Source organism: Danio aesculapii, chromosome 5 (genome assembly GCF_903798145.1).
Source record: "Danio aesculapii chromosome 5, fDanAes4.1, whole genome shotgun sequence".
Taxonomy (NCBI): Eukaryota; Metazoa; Chordata; class Actinopteri; order Cypriniformes; family Danionidae; genus Danio; species Danio aesculapii.
Window position 1 is genome coordinate 26,046,827 of NC_079439.1, and position 24,451 is coordinate 26,071,277.

Below are 24,451 nucleotides of genomic sequence, written 5' to 3' on the forward strand. Positions count from 1 at the left end.
ACATGCAAACACCCCACAGAAATGCCAACTAACCCAGCTGAGGCCCGAACCAGCAACCTTCCTGCTGTGAGGCGATTGTGCTACTCACTGCGCCACCGTGACGCCGGATTTGGATTCTAACGTCTGGTAAATTAAAAAAACGAAACTTGTTGTGTTTAAATCACTTCAATATGACAGTGGACATACTATACCTACACAGATTTCAGGCCAAACTGTTTCCAAAAGTTGATTTTGCATGATAGCCGCCTTTTAAATTCTGAAGTTACTATTTAACTTCATTTAAAGGACAAATATAATGACCTGCTTTAAATAAAAAATCAGGAGCCAGTAACCTCATTAAAAAAGAAAATCTCATCACTGTTGAGCACTGGAGGAATAGTGTTGTTTTAGAGGAGCGTCAACAGTACTTTCTCATCCTCCACTCTACTTAATTTAATAAGCTACCTTTTTACTGAATTGTGGACAGTAATAACATGAGGGCATCCCAAATCAGATACTGATCACTATTCTACATCATTTTCTAGTATAAATAGTGTAAGTGGTGCATTCAGACTGAAAATTCTTAAAAAGAATAAGTGTGATTCACACACAATTTAGGTTACCCAATTCACCTATAGCGCATGTCTTTGGACTGTGGGGGAAACCGGAGCACCTTGAGGAAACCCAGGCAACACGGGGAGAACATGATGTACTTAATGTACTGATAAAAAAAACTCAAGACAAATCAAGTACTCATGAAAGGTAGACTACTATTTTGGTAGTTTGGTCATTTATTTCTGTTTGGAAAAAAGGTTAGGGTTCCATTTGGGATGACACTAAATGAATACTATATGGCTGAATGTACTGTATAAGTGCGTAAGCACATAGGGAAAGATTTACCAAACAGGGGAAAATTTAAGCAAGTGAGCAATACCAAAACAGCATTGATAGGCATGGACATTTCTGCAGATTATTTACAAACAGGGGCGAAGCGGTGGCATTTCTGTGTGGAGTTTGCCTGTTCTCCATGTGTTCACGTTGGTTTCCTCCGGGTCTGAAGATTAAGCTAAAGGTGAATTGAATAAACTAAACTGGCCATAGTGTATGTGTGTGGATAAGTGTGTATGGATGTTTCCCAGTACTGGGTTGCAGCTGGAAGGGCATCCACTGTGTAAAACATATGCTGGATAAGTTGGTGGTTCATTCTGCTGTGGCGACCCCTGATTGAAAATGAATGAATGAATTACCAACACTGCACAAATTAATGAACAATGACATAAAATCTAAACTGCGTAAAGACCACAGGTGTCAAACTAAATTCCTGGAAGGCCAAAGCTCTGCACAGTTTAGTTCAAACCCTAATGAAAAACAGCTAATCAAACTAATTGAGTCCTTTAGGCTTGCTTGAAACCTGCAGGTAAGTGTGTTGATGCAGGGCTGAAACTAAACTGTGCAGGGCTGTGGCCCTCCAGGAACTGAATTTGACACTCCTGATATACAGGTAGACCAGCGAAATAGGAGAAGCAAAAATTAGTGGTGGCAAATACGCAAAGCCAATGCTCATAAGGTGTGGATGAACTACTATGACCAGGGGGCTTTAGCAAATAATCAATATTCATGATGTTTCAAGTTAACCTGCTTCATAAAAAAATCATCTTTGCTACCACAGGAAAATAATATCAAGAGTGTTAATGTTGTGCATACTGTACTTTACAAATAGATCTCTATGCAATTTTCTGAAAAACAGAATAATGAATTAGGAATTTGGATTCATCATTAATATGATAATTGTATATGCAATATCCATATCGCAGAGAGGTGTGACATTTTTTATGTGCCAAGCATTTATACAGTAGGATGTTTATCCAAAGCTGTCCAATCAGATTGGACCTTCCAATGTTTATACCATAGACTGTAAAAGATATGGACGTAGTATCCGTGACGTCATCCCAAGGTTTCTGAAGAGTGCAAATGAAGCTACAAGTAGGCATGGCCAGCCGTTTTGTTCACATCAAGCGGCAACCTCCCGCTCTCCCTCGGGAGGCCAGTACGGAAGTAACTGAAACTGCAATTCATCAAAATTCCGCTAGTCCTGGCTCCATAACAGAGCAAGTTGCAATTGAGCCCACTGTTAGAATGGCCAAATTTACAGCAGAAAAAAAGGTGTTTACAGCCTGGTACAAAGAACGATTTTGGTTCATATAGCTATTATTACCCTCCATGACAACTGTGAGGGGGGTGAATTTTTTTATAACTCATCCATTTCCTTTATATTAGGTTATATTAAATTTGCATAATTAAGGGCGTGGCCACTTGAGTGACAGCTAGGTCTCGCTGGTCGCCGTCACTTCACCTCAGCTGAATCCGGCAGATTAGCCACTGATCTCGGCAGATTCATCGTATTTTTGTTTTGTTTTATGTGGCTTTACACAGTCAGCTGCCTTTTGGACTTATTTCTTACAATTATCAGATGATATGGGATGCTGTGTGCATTTAATTGTGCTCACAAACCGTTCACGTGGCCTCCTTTTCCCATGTGAGTAAAGTTATATACTTATATACCATCTCTATAAATGTATTTGTTTTATTTAAGATCATTTATCATTTATATTTCACTTTAGACCCGTAAAGTACTCCAGAATGTGACAGACTGATTAGCTGTAGACTCCAGAACAGTCATCTGAAGCGTTATCATACAGTGTTGTGCTGGATTTTATCAATAGTCTTGCATTTACTAACACACACTATATCTGAAGTGTTTGGAAGTAATTCGCGTTTACCTCCTGTAGAAAAACGTCATAAGAGCAATGTTTAGTGGCTCAATGTATTACAACAGTGTTTTTGAAAGTCTAATCACTTTATTGATATAGTGTACAGCCAAGCACATGTGGTCAGAACACAAACGAGTCGCAGGTAATAAAGTATTAAGCGTTTCTCCCAAAGTAAAGTCTGTCTGCCAGGTCTAAGCAAAGTGCCAGCAGGTGTCTGTAGCTCCGCCCAATCTCCGCCTCTTTGCCCTTGTTTGGTCTCCCGCCGTGGGTGCGATGACGCGCTAACAAAATGGCAACGGTTGGCCGCGCCTACTTGTGGCTTCTTTTGCGCTCTTTAGAAACCTATGGGTGACGTCACGGATGCTATGTCCATATATTTTACAGTCTATGGTTCACATGTAATCGCACCCACCGGGGATACCAAACAAGGGCAAGGGGGTGGAGCTACAGATGCAATGTAAGCATTTTGCTTAGACAGGCTTTTCTTCGGGAGAAACACTTAATACTTCAGCCTACAGCCTACAGCTAATCAATCTGTCAGATTTTGGAGTGCATTCAAGTACTAAAGAAAATTATAAATGATAAATTATCTTAAATAAAATAAATACATTTATAGAGATGATGGTATACAAGTATATCATTTCACTCACCTGGGAAATGGAGGCAACTTGAATGGTTTGTGAGCACAATTAAGTGCACACAGCATGTGATATTATCTGATAATTGTAGTAAATAATTCCAAAAGGCCATTGACTGTGTAAAGCCACATAAAACAAAACAAAAATATGATATATATCCTAAGTTCAGAAGCAAATCAGCCTGAATGACATGATGCTGACCAGCAAGACCTAGCTGTCACTCAAGTGGCCACGCCCTTAAATGCAGACTTAATATAACTTAATAAAAACGAAATGGATGATTTATAAAAAAAAATCACCCCCTCCAAAGTTGTCATGAAGGGTAATATTAGCTATATGAACCAAAACCATCTTTTGTACCAGGCTTTAAACATGTTTTTATCAGCTGTAAAATTGGCCAGTTTAGCATTGCAGTCAGTGAACATCTGGAGTTTCTGGAGCCAGCCCCCCAAGGCGCGTCGATGAATTGCAGTTTCAGTTACTTTCGTATTAGCTCCACGAGGGAGAGCGGGAGGTTGCTGCTTGGTTTATAAAGTTGAAGTCAGAATTATTAGCCCCCCCAAGTTTATTTTTTTCCGCAATTTCTGTTTAACGGAGAGCAGATTTATTCAACACATTTCTAAACATGATAGTTTTAATAACTCATTTCTAATAACTGATTTATTTTATCTTTGCGATGATGACAGTACATAATATTTTACTAGATGTTTTTCAAGACACTTCTATTCAGCTTAACGTGCCATTTAAAGGCTTAACTAGGTTAATTAGGTTAACTAGGCAGGTTAGGTTAATTAGGCAAGTTATTGTATAATGATGGTTTGTTCTGTAGACTAAATATATAGCTTAAAGGGGCTAATAATTTTGACCTTAAAATGGATTTTAAAAAATTAAAAACTGCTTTTATACTAGCCGAAATAAAACAAATAAGACTTTCTCCAGAAGAAAAAATATTTTCAGACATACTGTGAAAATTTCCCTGCTCTGTTAAACATCATTTGGGAAATATTAAAAATAAATAAATAAATTCAAAGGAGGGCTAATAATTCTGACTTCAACTGTACCCACCTCCCAGTAGGTGCTATTATACTATTGGCTAGAATAGGCCTAAAAGTGAATACAGTGCCCCAGAAATTTGACCAGTGCCCAGAAATGCAATACTAATAGTAGGAGTAAAGACAAGTAAGGGAAATGACAATGAATAATAACTATAATAATTTTCAATATTTATGACTGAATTTTTTTATTTAAACTTTCAGTCATTCAGTGTTGTGCACTAATGTTTTAACCAGCATTAGACTGAATTAGATCAAAGAAATATCAATTACCTGCTTATTTTGGTACAGTATGATCATCACATGAATAATAGTTTTTTTTAAAGATGAAAATAGCATTTCACTAGGGGAATGTTATATCAGACATTTCTACAGCACTTATCACATATTTTCCCAGTATCATGCAGCCTTGTTCTGAATACTAGTTTGCTATGTATAGTAGATTGTATGGGCCCAAAGTTTTATGTGGATTTCTTACTGAATGGCCATTTATGGCCGTTAGACTGATATCAGCAGAAAGTAAGAAATTGCTGATACAGAGCCCACCCAGGAGAGCCAGAGCTCTGCATTTAACTGCAGGAGGGTGTTGTAATTGTGCATATTTAGCAACATGAAGCAGATTTAAGTTGTAAAGTCTTTCCACCTGCTTGACTTGCAATATACTGACCACTATTGGACTAATAAAATGTAGACATAAAAAGCAGTTATTTGAGTGCATTTGGTGTACTATGTAGTGCACATGCTCAGCTGTCCTTCAAGAAAAGCTCTCAGGTCAGTACATCAAAAATCCTAAAACAACTTAGCCCTCAATATTACACTGACAATCTGTACACTCTTTTCAAATTTAAAACATAGTTCAGACATAACTCAATAATCTTACAGCCAAATATACATTACCTAAACAAAAAAATATATGTAAAATTACATTAAAAAAATCACAATTTACAAATCTATACTTCAGATTATGTAATATTTAGTAATATTTCTATAGGAATTAATGGAATTACATTCCTTGACCAAAAACCCATAACTGCCTAAACATATTTACTAAAAAAAACAACATAAAATATAATTTTGAAAAGTTAAAACTTAATTTTCAAATGTAATCAATTATTTTTACATGAATAAGAATAAAGCAATCACCGTTTCAGCTGCAATGATTCGTCAATAGCACACAGAATACATATTCACCATTTAACATAAAAATTGAGTACCAAAACTGTGTTAGTATTGTTAACAGGATGATGGCTGAATGATTTTGAAAGTTACTGATGCTAATGTAAATTCCTAAATTCATTCATTCATTTTCTTTTCTTTATTAATCTGGGGTCGCCACTGCTGAATGAACCGCCAACTTATCCAGCATATGTTTTAAGCAGCGGATGCCCTTCCAGCTGCAACCCATCTCTGGGAAACATCCATACACACTCATTTACACACACACACACACACACACATACTATGAACAATTTAGCTCACCCAATTCACCTATAACACATGTCTTTGGACTTGTGGGGGGAAACCGGAACACCCGGAGGAAGCCCACGCTAACACGGGGAGAACATGCAAACACCACACAGACATGCCAACTGACCCAGCCGGGGCCCGAACCAGCGACCTTCTTGCTGTGAGGTGATTGTGCTGTCCCACTGCACCACCGTGCTGCCCTAAATTCCTAAATTATTCAAAAAAATTATTTTAGATGCCTACATATACTTCATATTTACCAAAATGACCAGACCTACTTATATAAAATGAGTTGAAACAACATAATTCTTGAGTTTTTTTGGAGACAACTTAATTGTTTCATATTCAATCCATTTAAATTTGTGAAAACTAATAAGTTAAATGAATCTTTTCATATGGTCCCAACACAAATCAATTGTGTGTAACCCAGCATTTTTTACAGTGTACAAACTGTGCAAAAAGCTAGAAACCTGTAACCCTTGGCTTTCATCCCAGCAGGCACACAACATCATAAGACGTTAATATTAGGTTAGATTTAGGTTGTGACATCAGGTGTTCAAAATTCAACGTAATTTTGACGTTCAATAACGATGTCAAACGACACTGATATTTGGTTGATTTTAGGTTGTGTTGGAAAGTGACCAAAATCCAACATCGAGCCAACATCTTAAACAAACATCATATTGATGTCAAATACTGACATTTATTTATCAGGTATGGCAACCAAAATCCAACATCTGATAGACGCCATATTGGTAATATCCACAAAATGTCAAGCTGTAACATCATTAGACGTTGATATTTGGTTGATTTTAGGTTGGACGTTAGACATTGACGTCGGCCTGATGTTGCCCCAACCTGAATTCACCAAGTAAGATGTGTTCCTGGATTAACATCTATGTTAATCAACATACCAATCAGCCAATTAGAATTAAGGGATACATTTACAGTTTATGTTAAATTTAATCTTACAGTTAGGTTTATGCACTTCTACATGAGTGTTATCCAACTATTATTCCCCTCTGATTTTGGGAATAGTTTACAGTTATGGTTGGGTTAAGGGGTAGGGAACAGGTATGGATTACATTTTCAAACAAAAATGATGCTCCAGGATCAAAATAGGTGTTAATCCAGGATCGCATTGTATTTGGCAAAATCATGAATTGCCTGATGCTCAGTTTTCATTTCCAAACAAAATGCAATGTCCCCATGACGTCATGTTGGCGTCCTGTGTCTGCTGAGATAGTGTTTGTTTTTCCTACTATGGAAGTCAATGTTTACAGGTTTTCAGCAATCTCCAACATATATATTTTTAAAACATCCTCTATCTTCTAATCTTTTTTCTATAGTTCTCCTAAATAAACTGAAAAATGAAATAACGTGTAATTTGAGGGGACTTTGAAGGGGTTTCATTACCTTACTATTTGTGTGCATCTCCTCTAGGACCTAAATTTAATATCATAAGAACAACATAAGGAAGAGTAAACAATGGCAGAAATGTAGTTTCAGGGAGTAGAAATCCTTTATAATGTCAAGAAATCCTTCGTAATGACTTTTTACAATAGCACTGAAACGTATTCACACATTTTCTGTTGCTCTCTTCAGCAACCCCGATTTGGCAGGTTGATTTGGCAGACATGAGCGCAGCACGTTATCCAGACACTCCATTGTGTTTGCCTACCCGTGAACTACTGCCAAACTCTCTGATGACAAGCAGATCTAGCTTTACACCACTGCAATCACCTTCCACCATAATAGACTATTAATAGAGGAGAGCGGCAAGACACAAGCTTCTTCTCTTTCAGAGTCAGCAGAGTGTCGCTTTCCCCTTCAGACTCTCCAGGGTGGGTGGAAGGAAACCCTGTGGGCCACCCTGTGAAGGGCTGCCCACTGCAGATATGGACTGACGGACATTGCTTCAGTGCTTTTACAAGAGCCTTTGGCCTTATTTCATTAGCCGCTTGACTACAGATCTACTCCCTGACGCTATCACGATGACCCTCATGACCATCTGATAAGCATTTGTTCCAGATGACCGTTGGCATACAATACACTTCTGACAAGACGAAGGCTCTGAAATACACTTCCTGAACGTCTTCAGTCAGACTTGCCGCATTTATAGACAATTTTAAAGATTAAATACTGCAGGAGTAAACCTAAAGTTTCTTTAATGCTGCTTTGGAAACGCATTGCTCTGAGTCAGCCAGTTATTAAGTGGCAAGCTGGAAACAATGCAAAAACAGCCTAAATAAAACAAAAGACAAATAACTAGTGACATTTTGCTAATATATTTGCCCTTTTATTAAAGCATAAGGATGTTATGTAAATGTTCTAAGCACATTGCTTAGTTGTGTTTGAGTGTAAAACATTTATATGCGGATGATGTTTCAGTTATTTAATTTGTGTTAATTCAAGGACAAAATGACCAATGACATATTAATCAGGATTTTTGCAGGTTTAAGACTATTAAGACCCTTTTAAGACCATTATGAATGAAATTTTAGACTTATACAGGGCTACACGCTAAGGATTTTTTCTAATGGCCCAGTTACACCCCTCACAAATCTCTCTTTTAAATTCATATTTTTAATAGGAAGCTATACAATATTATATTTGTGCATATGTATTAAATTAGTATCAGATTAGTACTGAAGTCAAATCTGGAGCTTATCTAACAAAATAACTTACGATAACGCTCCAAAAATTAGTACAACCAAATTTATGCTATGGAAAAATCTTAAATACAAATTTTAAAAAGAGGAAAAATCAAGAGAAGCAAACAAATGGAAAAATTTTGTTGAAATTTTGTAGGTTGTAATTTTTTTTGCAATATTTTGCTTGAATTTAATGGTATTATATTTCAATTTCTCAATATGTTTGGTGACTAAAATATTATTTTAATAAATATATCTGTTTAATCTGTTTTGTTTAAATGCACAAAAATACATTGCCTATTTTCACTGAGAAATGGATACAAATATTTTTTTCAAAATGGCGTGCACTCAATTATGCTGAGCACTGTATTTAGTTTTTGTATTAATGGAAGATATGAAGGGATGTGTTACTTTAGTTTTCTTTCCCTAATTAGAGAATTTAAATTGGAGAATTTCAAGTAAACATATCAACTATAGCTGTTTGAACTTTGCAATATAAAAAAATGTATATTATAAATATATATTTAAAAGTTGTGTTGGGTGTCAGCCCGATAGGTTAGCTTTACTTAGACATAGGAGAATTAAGACCTGTTTAAAATGATTTAAGACCTACAACACAATATTTTAGTAAATTTAAAACTTTTTAAGGCCTAAACATTTTGCTTTTGAAATGTAAGACCCCAGTAGGCACACAACATCATAAGACGTTAGGTTAGGTTAGATTTAGGTCATGACGTCAGCTGCCCAAATCCAATGTCTAGCCAGTTTCTAAGGAATAAGTTAAGTTATAAGTCTAAGTTATTTACATGTCCAATTACAACGTGAAGTTAAGTTGATATTTGGTTGATTTTTTTTAAAGTGACCAAAATCCAATGTCTGATAGATGTCAAGGGATGAAGTTCACACAACGTCAAGGAGTAACATGATTAGACGTTGATATTTTGGTTGATTTTAGGTTGATTTTAAGTTGGACATTGGACATTGACGTCAGCCTGACGTTGTGTTCTGACGTCAACCCGATTTTCATTACCAAAAAATGCAACGTCTCCACAATGTTGGGGTACAACGTCAATATGATGTCAAGATGACGTCATGTGCCTGCAGGGACAATTTAAAACCCCGCAGACACCATAACTTTTCTTTACCCAGTCTTAAAAGTATTTCATTCAGGTTTTAGGGTCAATAAAAGCTGGTTTTGAGCAAATCACACTCTAGACACTACTTTTGGGCACTACTGTAAAACCAAACTCAACATGATGGAAATCTTTAATTATCACTTGTGCTATTAAATTCTGTGTTACATAAAAAAACAGATGAAAGTAAAGTTATTATCGACATACAAGTTTTCTGGTTTAGTATTATATAATGTATAGTGATCAAAGAGCAGAAAGCAAGCCTATTCCATATAACGTTCATGGTTTGCCTCACATTTATCCCATGTATAAATAAGTGATGGGAGTGAATAATTTACATCACTTTGAATTCATTAACTACACCTATGCTTTACTTTTTACAATATCTTTGTTCAGATTAAATTTCTTAAATGCTATATTTGAAAATCTGGAGTAATAAAAAGGCTCATTGTAGCAGAAATTAAAGTCAGCATATTCTTTATGAACTTGAATGGGGAAAAACAAACTCCTTCACTTTGCGAAAACTATTTGTCAAGTGCTGCTTCATACTAAAATGTACTATATACTCTGACAACAAATACTTTTAATAGTTAAAAGAGTTTTAAAGCAGAATTTAAAAAACTGCAATGGTTTCTTTCTGCTTTAAAACTCTTTAAACTGTTTTTGCATTGGTCCAGCACAGGGTGCAAATTACAGGGGAGTTGTGGAGGGGATTGACCCCCCTAATTATTGCTTGATCCCCCCCAAAACAAGTTGTATGGGGGGTCAGTTCTATAATACTAAGAAATATTTAACTCTGATCTGTTTTAAATAATAATGCCAACCGCTAAAATAATAGATAATATAAATATACATACTTAAACTCCTCCACCTGCTGATTCTCATCCCAGCCGCGTCCCACTCAGCAGCAAACCGCCCCAGTGCATGCTGAAGGTCCATGTTCGATGAAGCCAACAGAACAACATCGCCTGCGAATAACAGAGATGAGGCCCACCTCCAACAGAGACACCTCCAAGTCCAAAGCCATGGTGATCCACCGGAAAAAGGTGGTTTGCCATCTATAGGTTGGAGAAAAGTTCTTACCCAAGGTGGAGGAGTTCAAGTATCTTGGGGTTTTTTTCACGAGTGAGGGAAGGATGGAGCGCGAGATTGACAGTTGGATTGGTGCAGCGGCAGCAGTAATGGGGTCGATGTACTGTTCCATTGTGGTAAAGAAGGAGCTAAGCCAAAAGGCAAAGCTCTTGAATTACCGGTCAATCTACATTCCTACTCTCACCTATGGTCATGAGATTTGAGTCATGACCGAAAGGACAAGATCTCAGATACAAGCGGTCGAAATGAGTTTCCTTCACAGGGTGGCAGGGCGCACTCTTATAAACAGGGTGAGGAGCTCTGTCACCTGGGAGGAGCTCGGAGTAGAGCCGCAGCTCCTCCACACCAAGAGAAGTCAGCTGAGGTGGCTCAGGCATCTGTTTCGGATGCCTCCAGGACGCCTACCTAGGGAGGTGTTCCAGGCATGTCCCACCCGGAGGAGGCCTCGAGGAAGACCCAGGACACGGTGGAGGGACTATGTCTCTCGGCTGGCCTGGGAACGCCTCAGGATCCCCCCGGAGGAGCTGGAAGAAGTGTCTGGGGAGAGGGAAGTCTGGAGGTCTCTCGTGAGACTGCTGCCCCCACGACCCGGCCCCAGATAAGCGGATGAAAATGACATGACATGACATAAATATACATTTGACCCGCCCTATAATGGTTCAAACCATTGTTAATGCATAATTGCGCCAACCAAATTTGAGGAAAAAGTCTGAAGATCTAGAGCACCAATAGACATCGTGTTCACACGACTTTTTTTCTCCTAAAATAGGTGTTTGTATCTACATTTAGCCTAAAAATAAAATCAAAATAGACACATAGTTTGTAGTTTAACCTACAGTAACATATGAAATAGCTAATCGGAGAATACGTTAGGTCAGAAAAGACTAAGTATTCCTCAAAATGCTGAAAACTTAAATAAATTTGATTAATAAACTATATGTAATTAAAAGTAAATACATAAATGACTGAAGCAAGTATTTCACAAACTAACAGCTGACAAACAGTTGACCCCCTGATCGTCAATGTAAAATTCACACACTGATCCAGCAAACAAACAAACAGAACAGGTGTTTGTCTTTTGTAATGCAAGAACTGTAAAGAGAGATTACATTTATGTTGTACAGTTGTGATAATGAGCATTACATTTCTCCAACACTCTTTCCAGGAGGTCCATTTTTCACTCTTTCTGCCATGAGAAATTCTAACACAGACTAGCTGGATGTAAGTGTGCGATGTTTTCAAAATACTTGACATGCAGCCTGCCAGATAGTTCAGTAATCTCAAGGTCACCATTGTGCAACATCTCAGAAACTGCAGAATCACCAGCAATATGAGGCTTCTAATCAGTCCAGCTCAGATATTGTAATAATTATTGCTGTATGATTATCATCAACCGAGCCACTTAATGAGCAATCACTTACACATTCCACTGAGCAATATTTCTGCTCGGCTAGATCATTAAATGCTTCCAACGTGGGACCTGAAGACTGTAATGAAGCAATTGTTTGCGCCGGTCACCTCATCTGATCTACCTGTCTTCCTGACACATGGGGAGAGATGAAACATGAATACCACTGAACAACAGGTGTTACTGGCAGAGCTCACAGGTGACACATGTGAAGAAGGTTTAAATTTTAAACAGATACTGTATCACTGCATACATAGAGACTTCATCATCAGGTATCTCAACCCGTCATTTGAGATGCTGTCACAAAAAGAAAAAAGATCTGAGCGTACTTTTGCTACAAATGTGTTCATATAAACATAAAAATAGCCTTTATTAAATTAATATGACTCACTAAAATCGAGCTTTAAGACACTGTCACAGGAATTTTGTGATTTTTATAGGGAGCTGATATCAAATGCATGACAGTTTTTCTGTTTTTAGGAAAACTGCGTACCATGACGAATGTTTACAAAGGGTGTTCTGGATTGTTGCGTGTACGCTGGCTAAAGCTAACGCTGGCTAACACATCTGTAGCTGGCCAGCGGCTGAAAACTGACCGGTATCAATTAATAGTGACCAAGTTCGCCATAAAATCGAGCCAGAAATATGATTAGACCTAAATGTGTAAGACACGCCCACATACACACGCAAAAGTCGCCAGTCAGATATTAAAGTGAAACGACTCTCTCATAAGCGTCACAGTGTATCGCTGTTGTATGACAATATCAGTTGACGTTAGCACGAGCGCTAGCGGACGCGCTAATAAAAACAACGCTAACATTAGTAAGCATGAGTAAGACATGCGTTTATCCGCTCATAATAACATTTGAAAAACGTGGTTTAAAAGAAACACTCGCTTTTAAAGTGAGGTAAATAATGATTCGCGTCTGTCCACACTCATGTTTTGCACTAGAAGTGTCCGCATGTGTGTTTGACAGCTCTAATGACCTGTATTGACATGGCAGATGTTTACACTATTCGTCCACAGAAATTCAAACTAACATTGCCCAATATAGCCTATGATATATGCATATATTACACTCTCGAAATAAACGAGTGACATTAACACATGCCCATGATAGTAAAGACCGCGCGCGTGTTTTACCGTTACCTGTAATATGACAGCAGTCCATTGCTGAGCACGAACCATCTGCGCTGGTAACCCTTGATGTAGTTAGTCCATTTAAAGAGCCAGCCTTTGTAGGTGTCCGAGCCCGGGGCTGGTGTCCCGCTCGCCGGCGTGGACGCGACACTCTTGCCCTGCTCGCTCATCCTCCTCCTGCCCCGCTCCACTGCCGCAGACTGATGGTGCTGCTGCCGCCGCTTCTGCTGCTGCTGTTTGCAGGATAAACACGGGACTGCGGTGAGAAAGGACGCGATCCTGCCGGGGCCGTTATTGCAGGGAGCGGCCACTCTCCCCATAAACTCGCCGCCGATACGCTGAGATGGACGGGCTGCTGCTGAGGAGGGTCTGGGGCATAAAGATAGAGATAGAGAGAAACAGCGCACTTTCTCTCCCCGATGATGACAGAGATGAAGAGCAGCGAGAGGGAGAGAGAGAGCTGGAGCGACGACCACTGGCGCCACAGCAGAAATCACCGTACAGTCCGTCACATTATAGTACCCGTGCAGCAGGCCTGTTGAGTTAAACAAAACATGTGTTCAACTAATTAAGTGTATTTATAGGACTTAATGTAATAGACGCCTATGTCTATGATTAGTTTTATTACTTAAACATTTACATTTACTTAAAGGGGTAGTTTACTCAACTACATTTAAAATTTTAAAGGGATAGCCTAGTTCACTCAAAATGAAAATTTACTCACCTTCTAAGTGGTTTCAAACCTTTTATTCTGTTGAACACAATTTTGTAAATTTGATTTTGTGGTATTGTTTTTTTTTCTTTTTATGTGAAACTTTATGTGTTGTCTGCAGTCTTGACCAGGTTTCACTGGAAGAACAGACAGTACTGTCTCTCTCAATGTGATCTCCTAGCTAAATAAAGGAAAATAAGTACTATGGAAGTCAATGGTTACAGGTTTCCAGCTTTCTTCAAAATATCGTCATTTGTGTTCAACAAAAGAAGGGAAGTCAAACAGGTTTGGAACAAGCAAAGGGTGAGTAGATGATGACAGAATTTAGAATTTTGGGTAAACTATTTCTTTAATATGAGCTGACAATTTATTAGCTGGCCTTACAATATGTTAGTTGGTTTATTGATTTAGCAGAACTTTAAATACGTTTATTTATTTATTTATTTATTTATTTATTTATTTTTGCTGAAAAGTCAAAGAAAAGTAAGTCAATGGCTACTGGTAGCTGAGTGTCAAAAAGTGAAGGTGGCTTCTGGTGATACATTTTGATCTCAAGAAGTGAACCATCAGTCTGAACAATATTGTAATCTGGTTACACTTTTTAAAACTTTTTTTTCTCTAAAGTTTTATTTACTAGAACTAAGGATGGACAAACTTGTACAGCTGTTATTAATCATAGTCCAACATTTGCCAATGCATTATTAAATTCCAAAATTTAGCTTGTTACCATTAGTTAATGCACTGTGAGTTAACAATGACCAACTTTATTTTCATTAACTGACATTAACAAAAGAATACATAGTCTACTGTAATAAATGGTCTTGATTGTTTTTGTTTGTCAGTTTGTTCATGTTACTTTACTAACATCAACTATTGAAATCTTATTGCAAAGTTTGGTCATTACATTCAATCTAAAGAGCGCAAGTCACTTTTTAAAAAGTTAAATGGTCATTGTTATTACAATAGTACCCTCAAAACAATAATGAATAGTTTATGTAAATAATAATAATATTGTAAAATCGTTAGATTTGTCACAAATATGGCATTTTAATCTATTAAGGCAATGGTTTCAAACTCAGTTCCAGTCACACAGGTTCAACCATGCATACCAGCTGCAAAAAAAGATCGGTTGCAATAGCAAACATGTTGTGCTGTGCGGTAGGATGCCGAAATCGAAAGTACAAAATTAGTAAACTTAAATTTTACCGTACACCACACCGCTTTTAATGCCAACCGCAGACGTCTTTGGCTAACAGCCATCAGAAGAGCTGAATGGAGTGAGGACCTAATTAAAAATGCTGGACTCTGCAGTTCTCATTTCACATCAGGTAAGTTCATGCTATGCTGAACCATACACATTACTCGTTTTTGACTGCAGCAATGATTTCAGCAAAAACAGTTAAATATGGTTGATTAAACTGCAGACACTGAATGCTTAGAATGAAATGTAAAAATGTACTTTCACATACCCTGGCATATACAGGCAGTTCACCGTCAGAATGCAGTTGTTTTACCCAGGCCTTGTGTAGCTCCGTCTTCTTTCCTTGTTTTGGCTAGGCAGAACCTCGGTTTTTAGCACTACAAAGTTTTGAATCTGGTCATCATGGAACATTTTTTCTTGCACATGACCACACAACAAAATTGTTGGCATCCAAAGACTTGTAGGCCTGTAACCTCTCTTGTAAAAACACTTGGAGTTTCAATGAGATATTTGTATATTTCGTGCTGGATGCTTGGCCATTTCGTCTTATCCAATATCCATTGGAAGGGGGTTTTGGCAAATGGACCTGTCAGACGAACGCCGCTCACTTTAATGCTAATTTTGCCAAATAACTGTGCTTATCACTGGGTGACAAGCTGTTATAATACGCTGAAAGCATTATGTAAATAATATATATATATATATAATATGTAATCAATATAACTTATATGTAATACAACAACAAACTCTGTACCGCATCAGATGTCATTCAGTCGCTGTAAATGCTAGTGCTCCCGTTTTTCTGCAACCTCGATGCGTGCTCATCCTGATTGTTTACAAACTGGTAATTTTTCTATACCAGAGATGCCCAAAACCTTGGGCCAAAGTTGGCCCATGATAACCTTTGATTTGGCCTGTCATTCCATCTGAGAAGAGAATGATGGGGGTTTAGAGATTGTCATTTCAAATTTAATGTAACCTTTTATTTGTTTGTTTTATTGTTAAGCTACAAAAAGCTCACTGAAGATAAATGTTTCAATTCAAATGATGTTATTTAATCAGATTTAGTTTAAAATGTCACAATGTCAAAGGCGGATTCTGCTTGACTAGTGTATCCAGTCTCTAATTGTCTCTTATAAAAGAACCACTTTTGCTCATAGGGCCTAATAGTGCATGCTCCTGACACTCAGGTGCTGTGGTTTAAAGTTATTATTATGTTTTTTATACATATGTGTTTTGTTGTCAATTAATAGTTGAATAAATGAACAGTAAAAATATTTTTGGCGTAAACTATGAATTTTAGTGTTAAAATTAGCTAAGAATCTTTTTGTAACTGCTATTCTATGTTTCACACCAGTTTTACAGTTTTTTTTAAATCATGTAATATTTTGACTTCTTGCCAGTTGATGGCGCCACAGAGCTTCAAATGTGGCATGAGCGTTTGGCTTGAGATTGAGACACAAGTGAAGTATAAAATATTCAACATAAGAGGAGAATGCTGAGACGAAGTTCGAAACGGTTTATTAATTTTTCATTGATGAAACATTACAACTACTAAAAGAAAAAAAACATGTTTTCATTTTAGAAAAAGCAGGTAGCCCTTTAAAATCTAAAACATTGACAAAAATATCAAACAGTCCTACCAAGAGAATCCATATTCATCAACTCTGAATGTTCAGTCTATTAATGCCTTTAACATTACTAGCACAGGACACATTCCACAAGAACATGACATCTGCTACATGTTTTCTAGTCCTCGGTCCACAACAATGGCACTTAACACTGTGTGGCATGCAAACGTATAAGCCCACCTCTGCTGTTCTTAGCCTGACCGTTTCCCCATCAGTTACACTTAAACCACATGCTAAGCTAATTCCACACTGACATTATACAAAAAGACTAATGTTAAAGTACTTTTACAGAAATCTGCTTGTACTCACTTATGTAGGCTAGGTACATCAGTGCAATTTACCCCTGAATAGTTTTCCCAGTTAAAGCATGCAGCTCCATTAAACACAAAACAGAGTCTTTATGGTTAAAAAGAAGTCTGAAGCATGACCCAAGTTGCTAACTGTAAGATGTGCATAGATGGCTGTCAGAGTTGCTTTTGAAAGAAGCAAGGGAGATTTTTTTCATTCCAATGCACACTGGCATGAGAATATTGTGTCTGTGATTTTTTTTTCTGCCATAAGAAAGTATTTGGGGTGGGTGTGAGGCTTTTTAAAGGGACAGTTCTCCTCAAAAACAAAATGTCAGTTTGTTTACCATCAGGCAATGTATGATGTAGGTATGAGCTGGTATAAGAATCTGACAGTATGATAACCTTGGATTAAAATATCACGGTTTGACAGTATTGTGATTACTGCTCTAAAATATATTCTTTTTAAATGTCTGGGTGAAAACAAAGACTTTTCCCATTTGAACACAATATATGTATATTTTGAGAAACATTTAAAATATTTTGAAACAGTAAAAATGTCAGGCTTAATAATTCAAATGCATCGTTGACTTCTGCTGTCTTCATTAGTTTCAAAAACACTGATTTCTTTACAATTTAAAATAGCATCTTTGGATATTTTTTTCTGCTGGAGATACTGTTGTCCTATAAACATAAATAAAAAATCTTACACGTACCTTCCTAAGGAATGGTGCAGCAGAAAATTAGTAAGATGTAGGTGACTTTTTGTTTCTTCAGTAGAACATTAAAAGTATAGTTCACCCAAAAACTAATCCCATTGGTGTTTCTTTATTTAAATTCAATCCAAAAAAATATATTTTTAAAAGTTCTAGTTGCTGGGACACCTGACTTAAGAAGTCAATGGGCATTTGTGTTCAACATATGAAAGAAACTTGTAAAAGTTTAAAATTCTATAAAGATAGAGTAAATAATTTTCTATTTTTAATTAATTTTCATTTTTGGATGAGCTTTATCGATGATTTATATAATGAAAGTCAATGTCTTCCGGTATGTTACGAGCCAAGGCTGGTTTTTGTACTTCAATGTCAAGTGATCGGCGTGACCCACGGTGCATGCCTTGCACGTAGACATGCATTTATACTTCTGCGTGCTGTTTGTGTTGCTCTGCAATAACACTTCTGAAACACTAGCTGGCAGTATGTTTTTATGTTCCTGTAGGTGTTTTATTTTTTTCTGAATGCTACTAGTTGCGAAAACTTGCTCATTATGAGGTGGGAACCGGCAGATGGTATCAACTTTAATCATAAGGTAAACACAAAATAAAACTTTCCATCTGGAGCTCCTTCATGGGACTCGACACTTGTAAACACTCGCTCCATTGGGCTCGCGGCTCTGAGCACCGCATACACTCGTCATAGCTACCAAGCTGACCAATCACACAGCTTGCTCTACACGTTGTGCGACGTGTAATTACATTTTTTGAAAGGTGTTTGTCAGTAGCTATGTTTCCATTCCCCTTATTTATGAGCATTTGGATATGATGGAAACGCCAAGATGCGCATCAATTTTGAAACTGCACATAAAAATCATATGCGCATAACTGAGTAGGATGAACTTTTTATTAGATAAGAAAAGATGCGCATAAACTATGATGGAAACACTTTTACTGAAAAAAATTCAGTTTGCGCATTAAAAAAAGTCACACAATTTAGTTAATAAGAGATCATGTGATGATAAAAATGTGTGTGAATGGACAAACCAGCAGACTGAGCACATTGTAAAACATCTTAAATGTTGTTTTGGTCATTTTAAAACACCTTAACCATTCCAGTATTAGTGTTATTATATTATTAATGACCTCCAGAACTGCCTTCAAATGCCACCATGCGTTCATTGCATGCGCAAGTCATTTATTAAATCAGGAAAAGATTGACGCAGCTTCTCCTACTGCAGCAAATTCCGTTTTTACTTTTAATATTTGGCACCAGTTAGTTAGGAAGTGATGATTTTGTTCTCTTTGACTCGTTGGATGGAAACGCTGCTTTATTTGCACGTCTTTTATGCGATAATCCAGTTTAGCACATAAATTTAATTCACATTTTTGGATGGAAACATCCACTGTCGGCATCAACCATGGCGAGGGGCTCCTGACTCTAAACTGTCACAAATGCACTCAGAACAGTCTGCAGAGCCTGTGAATTATAATAGCGTTTCTTGCACAGACTGAGTGTTTCATTTCATAAGTCCTCCATGTTTTGTAAGGAACAGTCAGAATTAATTTTGTTTAGAATTTTTATTTATTCATTTTTATTGACTCTAAAAGTACCAATAGTTATTGACTTGCATTTTAAGAATAACCAATGAGCACAGTTTCAGCTAAAATTCTGTTTAATCTTCTACTGATGAAAAGTCACCTGCAGCAAACTTTCATTTTGTTGTGAACTACCCCTTTAAGGACTTTTTTTTTCAACCCTTCACCCATTTATTACCTTACAAGCCAATAGGTGACAGAGTATCTGCAGAAGTGTGACGACTCTAGCTGTGGATCAACACTTCCACACAGCCAATCAATCAATCATACCACAGACATGAGCTCTCTCTATATATATTAGCCCATTCGAAGCTTACAGGCCAATGCTCATTCTCTATACACACTTACAGAGTAGGATAGAAAAAAATTAGCCCTGAATCTCACTGCAGACTTTGAAGCGCTTTAACTTTAATGTATTCTGCATTCAGAAATACTCCAGAGAGGATGTGGATTGCGCTGTCATCTAGCATACAGACTGCGGTCCACTGCAGTAAAGCACGTAAGCCTGCTCTGCATCTCGCTTCAGCAGAAATCTTCAGGTTTAGGGAAGCCCCAGAGGATCTGTTTGCTTTCTTAACGTTGCTCGCAGCTCCTGGATTGTACATGCTCGCTGAAATATGTACACAACACCTCACTATCCCAACAGAGGAAGACTTTATTTTGTGCCTCATATCTTCATTGATCTATTTCTAGGAGGTAGAATGTTTAGTAGATGTAGCAGGGCATTTGGTGAGGAAACTTCCATCAGTTTTAGCCAGCGAGTGTATTAATAATTGTTAACAAAAGCAGGGACGATGTGATCTAGTGATGGTAAGTTTGGATCATTTTACTGACTCGGACCTTTGAGTCTTGTTCATTTTTTCGAGTCATTCCGTTCCTTTTGTTCAATTTGCCAAAATATTATTAAAATGTTACAAGTTGCTTCCAAACTCATCTACAACTAGCCCAGACTTTGACCACACTACAAACAAGTCATAACTAGAATGCTATAAGAAAGAGAAAATAATCATTTATTGTTTACCTGCTCTTTTGTCTAGGATTATGTCAGCTCACTTCTTCTGACAGGTCTTCAAATTTGAGTGGTTCATTCACATCACACAGACCCATATAAGCTCAAACAATGCAAGCAGACTGAGCCAAAATGAGCCATGATTATTTCACCTTTCAAGTCTTCTGGTTTTTAAGTCGTTCATTCATGGTTCATCATGTGACAACAAATAGAGATGACTCAAAGCTGAATACTAGAGAAATGATTCAATCAAATCTTTTTCTGGCTCTAAATGCATATGACTGGCTTCTGTGTTTCACGTGATGAATGAACGACTCAAACCAGATAGAAGAAAAGAAACTAGTCTTCCGCTCCACGTGCACAATTGTGCGCTTGCGCAAATGAACGAATCACTCCGAGAGGACTCATCGTTCTTGAGTCATACAAAATATTCATTCAAAATGAAGGAATCATTCAAGAACGACCCATCACTAACGAGATCAGGGGGTTTTGCATGCAGTTACAGGAACTTAGACATAGGAACTATCCCAACAGGACAAAAAAATCCCAACAAAACATTTTCCTTCATTTTTCTCAAACATCTGAGATGCATTCGCTCGCTAAGAACTTTGAAGTAAAGTGAAATGTCCAACAGTGACATCAAGAAGCATATTTATCGATAATAATCGATCAATAACTTGTAGTATGCTGTGATTGAAGCTGTTTTCATTTTGTGTGGTGTTCTGTAAAAATGGCGATTGAATAAAGATGTATAGGTTACTTGTTTGAAACAACAAAAAACTTGTAGTGCTACATATCATTGAGGCTGAGAAAAGAACACGACACTGCAGGTAAATGGGCTAACATTATGAAAACGTACCGCTATATATATTTCTGGAGAGCGCCAAATACGTCCCATTTTGTTTTCACAAATCTACCAGAGACTGCTCGGCACACTTTCTGAGATCGCAAATTTCTCAACAGACAACAGGGACCCGCCCACCCAATTCTCTAAACACAATTGAAGTGTTTTCAAAAGCAATCCAGAAAAAGAAAAGCCCTCGCCTGATTTTAACCACGTTTTCAGATTTTACCACAAACATTTACCTGTTTATTTTATTTTTTGGCTTCTATTTTTGTCTTACCCACTTTCTGGAACTGTTTTTCACCAGACTCAAACCCCATCGTTGTGGTCAACTCCTCTCTATGTCTCAAGTTCGCTGACGTACATGGCGAGCTACTGGACAAACTGGTAACAGCGAAAAAGCCATTCACACGGAGGTAAGCAATCAGCTGGTAAGCGCGAAAAGGAACGACATCATTCAACCGTGTAGTCTTCGTTTTAAAGAGAAGATGCAGCCATACGTACTTCTGGCTACATAATTCGCGCTCTCCAGAAACATATATAGGGCTACATTTTCAGAATAGTAACAAGTTGCTGTCAAGAAACATAAATAACCCCAGAGTCTTTCAGCATAAGCATTATGGAGGTGTTGGCATTAATATGACTTTATATGAAATTAAGGCCAGACAGTAGAAGCAGTGTGAGTAAAGCTCACTTCTCTGGCCTCTTAAAGTGCATTATAGTGACTGATACTAGAGACTGGAGTCTTTAGTATCCTCATTAGCATGTTCACATCCCATTTAAAAAAAAAACACTGATTTGAATGTTGCTCTGAGAAGTATAAGTAGAACCAGAAGGATTAGATATACAGTGCTCAGCATTTAAGTACACCCCTCAAAATCTATATTTTAAATTCATATTTTTACCAGTAAGCTATACAATATTATATATGTGCATATACATTAGATTAGTCAGTACTGAAGCCAAATCTGGAGCTTATCTAACAAAACAACTTACGATAACGATCCCAAAACTAGTACACCCAAATTTCTGTTATAGAAAAATATTAAATACAAATTAAAAAAAAGAGGAAAAAAATCAAGAGAAGCAAAAAAATTTAGTTTAAATTTTGTATGTTTTTTTTTGTAATATTTTGCTTGAATTTAGTTGTATTATCTTTTCATTTCTAAATATGCTTGGTGACTAAAATACATTGCCTGTATTTACTGAGAAATGGCTAAAAATATTCATTTTCAAAATGGGGTGTACTCAATTACGGTGAGCACTGTAGCAATATGTAGCATTTTGTTAAGCTAATCAGAATTCCCATCACTTACGAGAACATAGATATTTACAAAAATATTCTAGAAATATTCACAATGTTTATAGAAATTAGTTAGAACAGAGAATTTAAAATGACGTGGTACTGATGGATAAAAATAGAGCATGAGGGAAAATGTACAGCTCATTCAGGCAAACTTATAATAAATTGGGTAACACTTTACAATAAGACTATATTAGTTAATGCATTTACTAACATAATCAACAACACATTTATTATAGTAATTGTTCATGTTAGTTAATGAAAATACAGGTTTTCATGTTAACTCATGGTGCATTAACTAGTGTTAAAAAGAATGAATTTGGTTGTTCAGGGCTGTAGCCGGAGGGCGGTTGGGAGGGGGAGGGGGGGTGTAATGGGGACCTCACTGACAAAAGTCCAGAATTTGTCCCATACACTAGCTCCTTTTTCCTATTTTGACTGCTATGCTATCATAAATAGTGAAAATAACCCATTAAAAAAAGGCTTAAAGACTAAGTGGAATCCTCTGTTGGCTGTCACTTTAGTGTGACTTCCGCTTCAGTTTTGGCCAGTGCAAACAAATATTTTTCATCCAGACCAACATCCAGCTGTGAAAGAAAACTTACAATCTAACGTAACTAAAATAGTCAAAAGCGGTCCATATTAAAATTAATATGAATATTAATTGGCTATTATTGTTATTCATGAATTTTCAAATGTACTTTTTACAAGAGAGGCTAGAAAAACCATGAAGATCTGCATTATTATTATGTTTACATTTGTGTGAGTGAGGAAAGTTGAATGTGCTGGCCAGGGGTGCGTTTCCCAAACAACAACGTAACTTGCAGCTAAGCTATCATAGTACGATGCACTATGCGTTTGGGAAAAGAACTATGTAGTGAGGAGTGTTTCCCAAAACCTGTTGTTTCTCTGTCGCAGATCCATCGCTTGAACCACGGTAGTTATAGTGTAAAACGCCCATAATGATGCTCTGAACTGGGTGGAGTAACTACTACTTTAAAGAAAAACCCATAATTTCTTTGGCAAATTATATTGTTTTACTCGCACACGCATAAAAAAAATTCAATATTAGTTTTGGTAAAAACATGTACCTCCATTCCATTTTAACTGAAATATATGTAAATGGCACATAGGGCCTATGTTTGCTTTACTAACATTATTTAGAAGTTGAACATTACATATTCTATTCTAAAACAAAAAATCACTTACAAAAGCTAACACGTATTCTAATATCATATATAAATCATATAAATAAATAAATAAATAAATAAATAAATAAATAAATAAATAAATAATGAGGTTATTTATTTTAAAATGAAATGTAATATTTATTATTTATTAAGAAATGAAAAAAATCATACTTTAATAATAATATTGATGATGATGATGATGATGATGATGATAATAATAAAAAATTTTATTATTTGAAAAATATATTATTATTATTATTTTTATAATTTTTTTTACAATTTGACACATGTAAACCACAGCAGAAATGTTCTAACCAGCAGGCCCATGTCATGTACAGTACAGATACTTATTAAATAACCCACTATAAATTAAAAGAATTACCGAATGCTTTTTTTCCCTAAGCTTTGGAAACATAAATTCCGCTTTTAAATAATAGGTCACCTATAGCTTTCGCAATGAGGCTGTGGTCAAAATGACATCAATGTTTTCAAAGTGCACTGCGAAGGGAGCGCAATTGTAAACATGAAGATCGCTAAAACTGAACTGTAAAAATAGATTGAAAGCAATTTACAGTTAAGAGAGATGACTTTAATGCTTTTTTATTTTTAATTATTCCAACTTTGAATG

General features: G+C 36.8%; 1 protein-coding gene across 2 annotated transcripts in view; it reads right to left on the bottom strand.

Moving 5' to 3' along the window:
* Positions 1-13,751, bottom strand: part of osbp2b (oxysterol binding protein 2b) — a 133,037-nt gene extending 119,286 nt beyond the window's left edge. For both annotated transcript variants that reach the window (XM_056457747.1, XM_056457746.1), the window contains exon 1: positions 13,345-13,751. In XM_056457747.1, coding sequence (XP_056313722.1) covers positions 13,345-13,655 — 311 coding nt within the window. In that variant the 5' untranslated portion in view covers positions 13,656-13,751. The remainder of the gene's footprint in view (positions 1-13,344) is intronic.
* Positions 13,752-24,451: the final 10,700 nt, after the last annotated feature.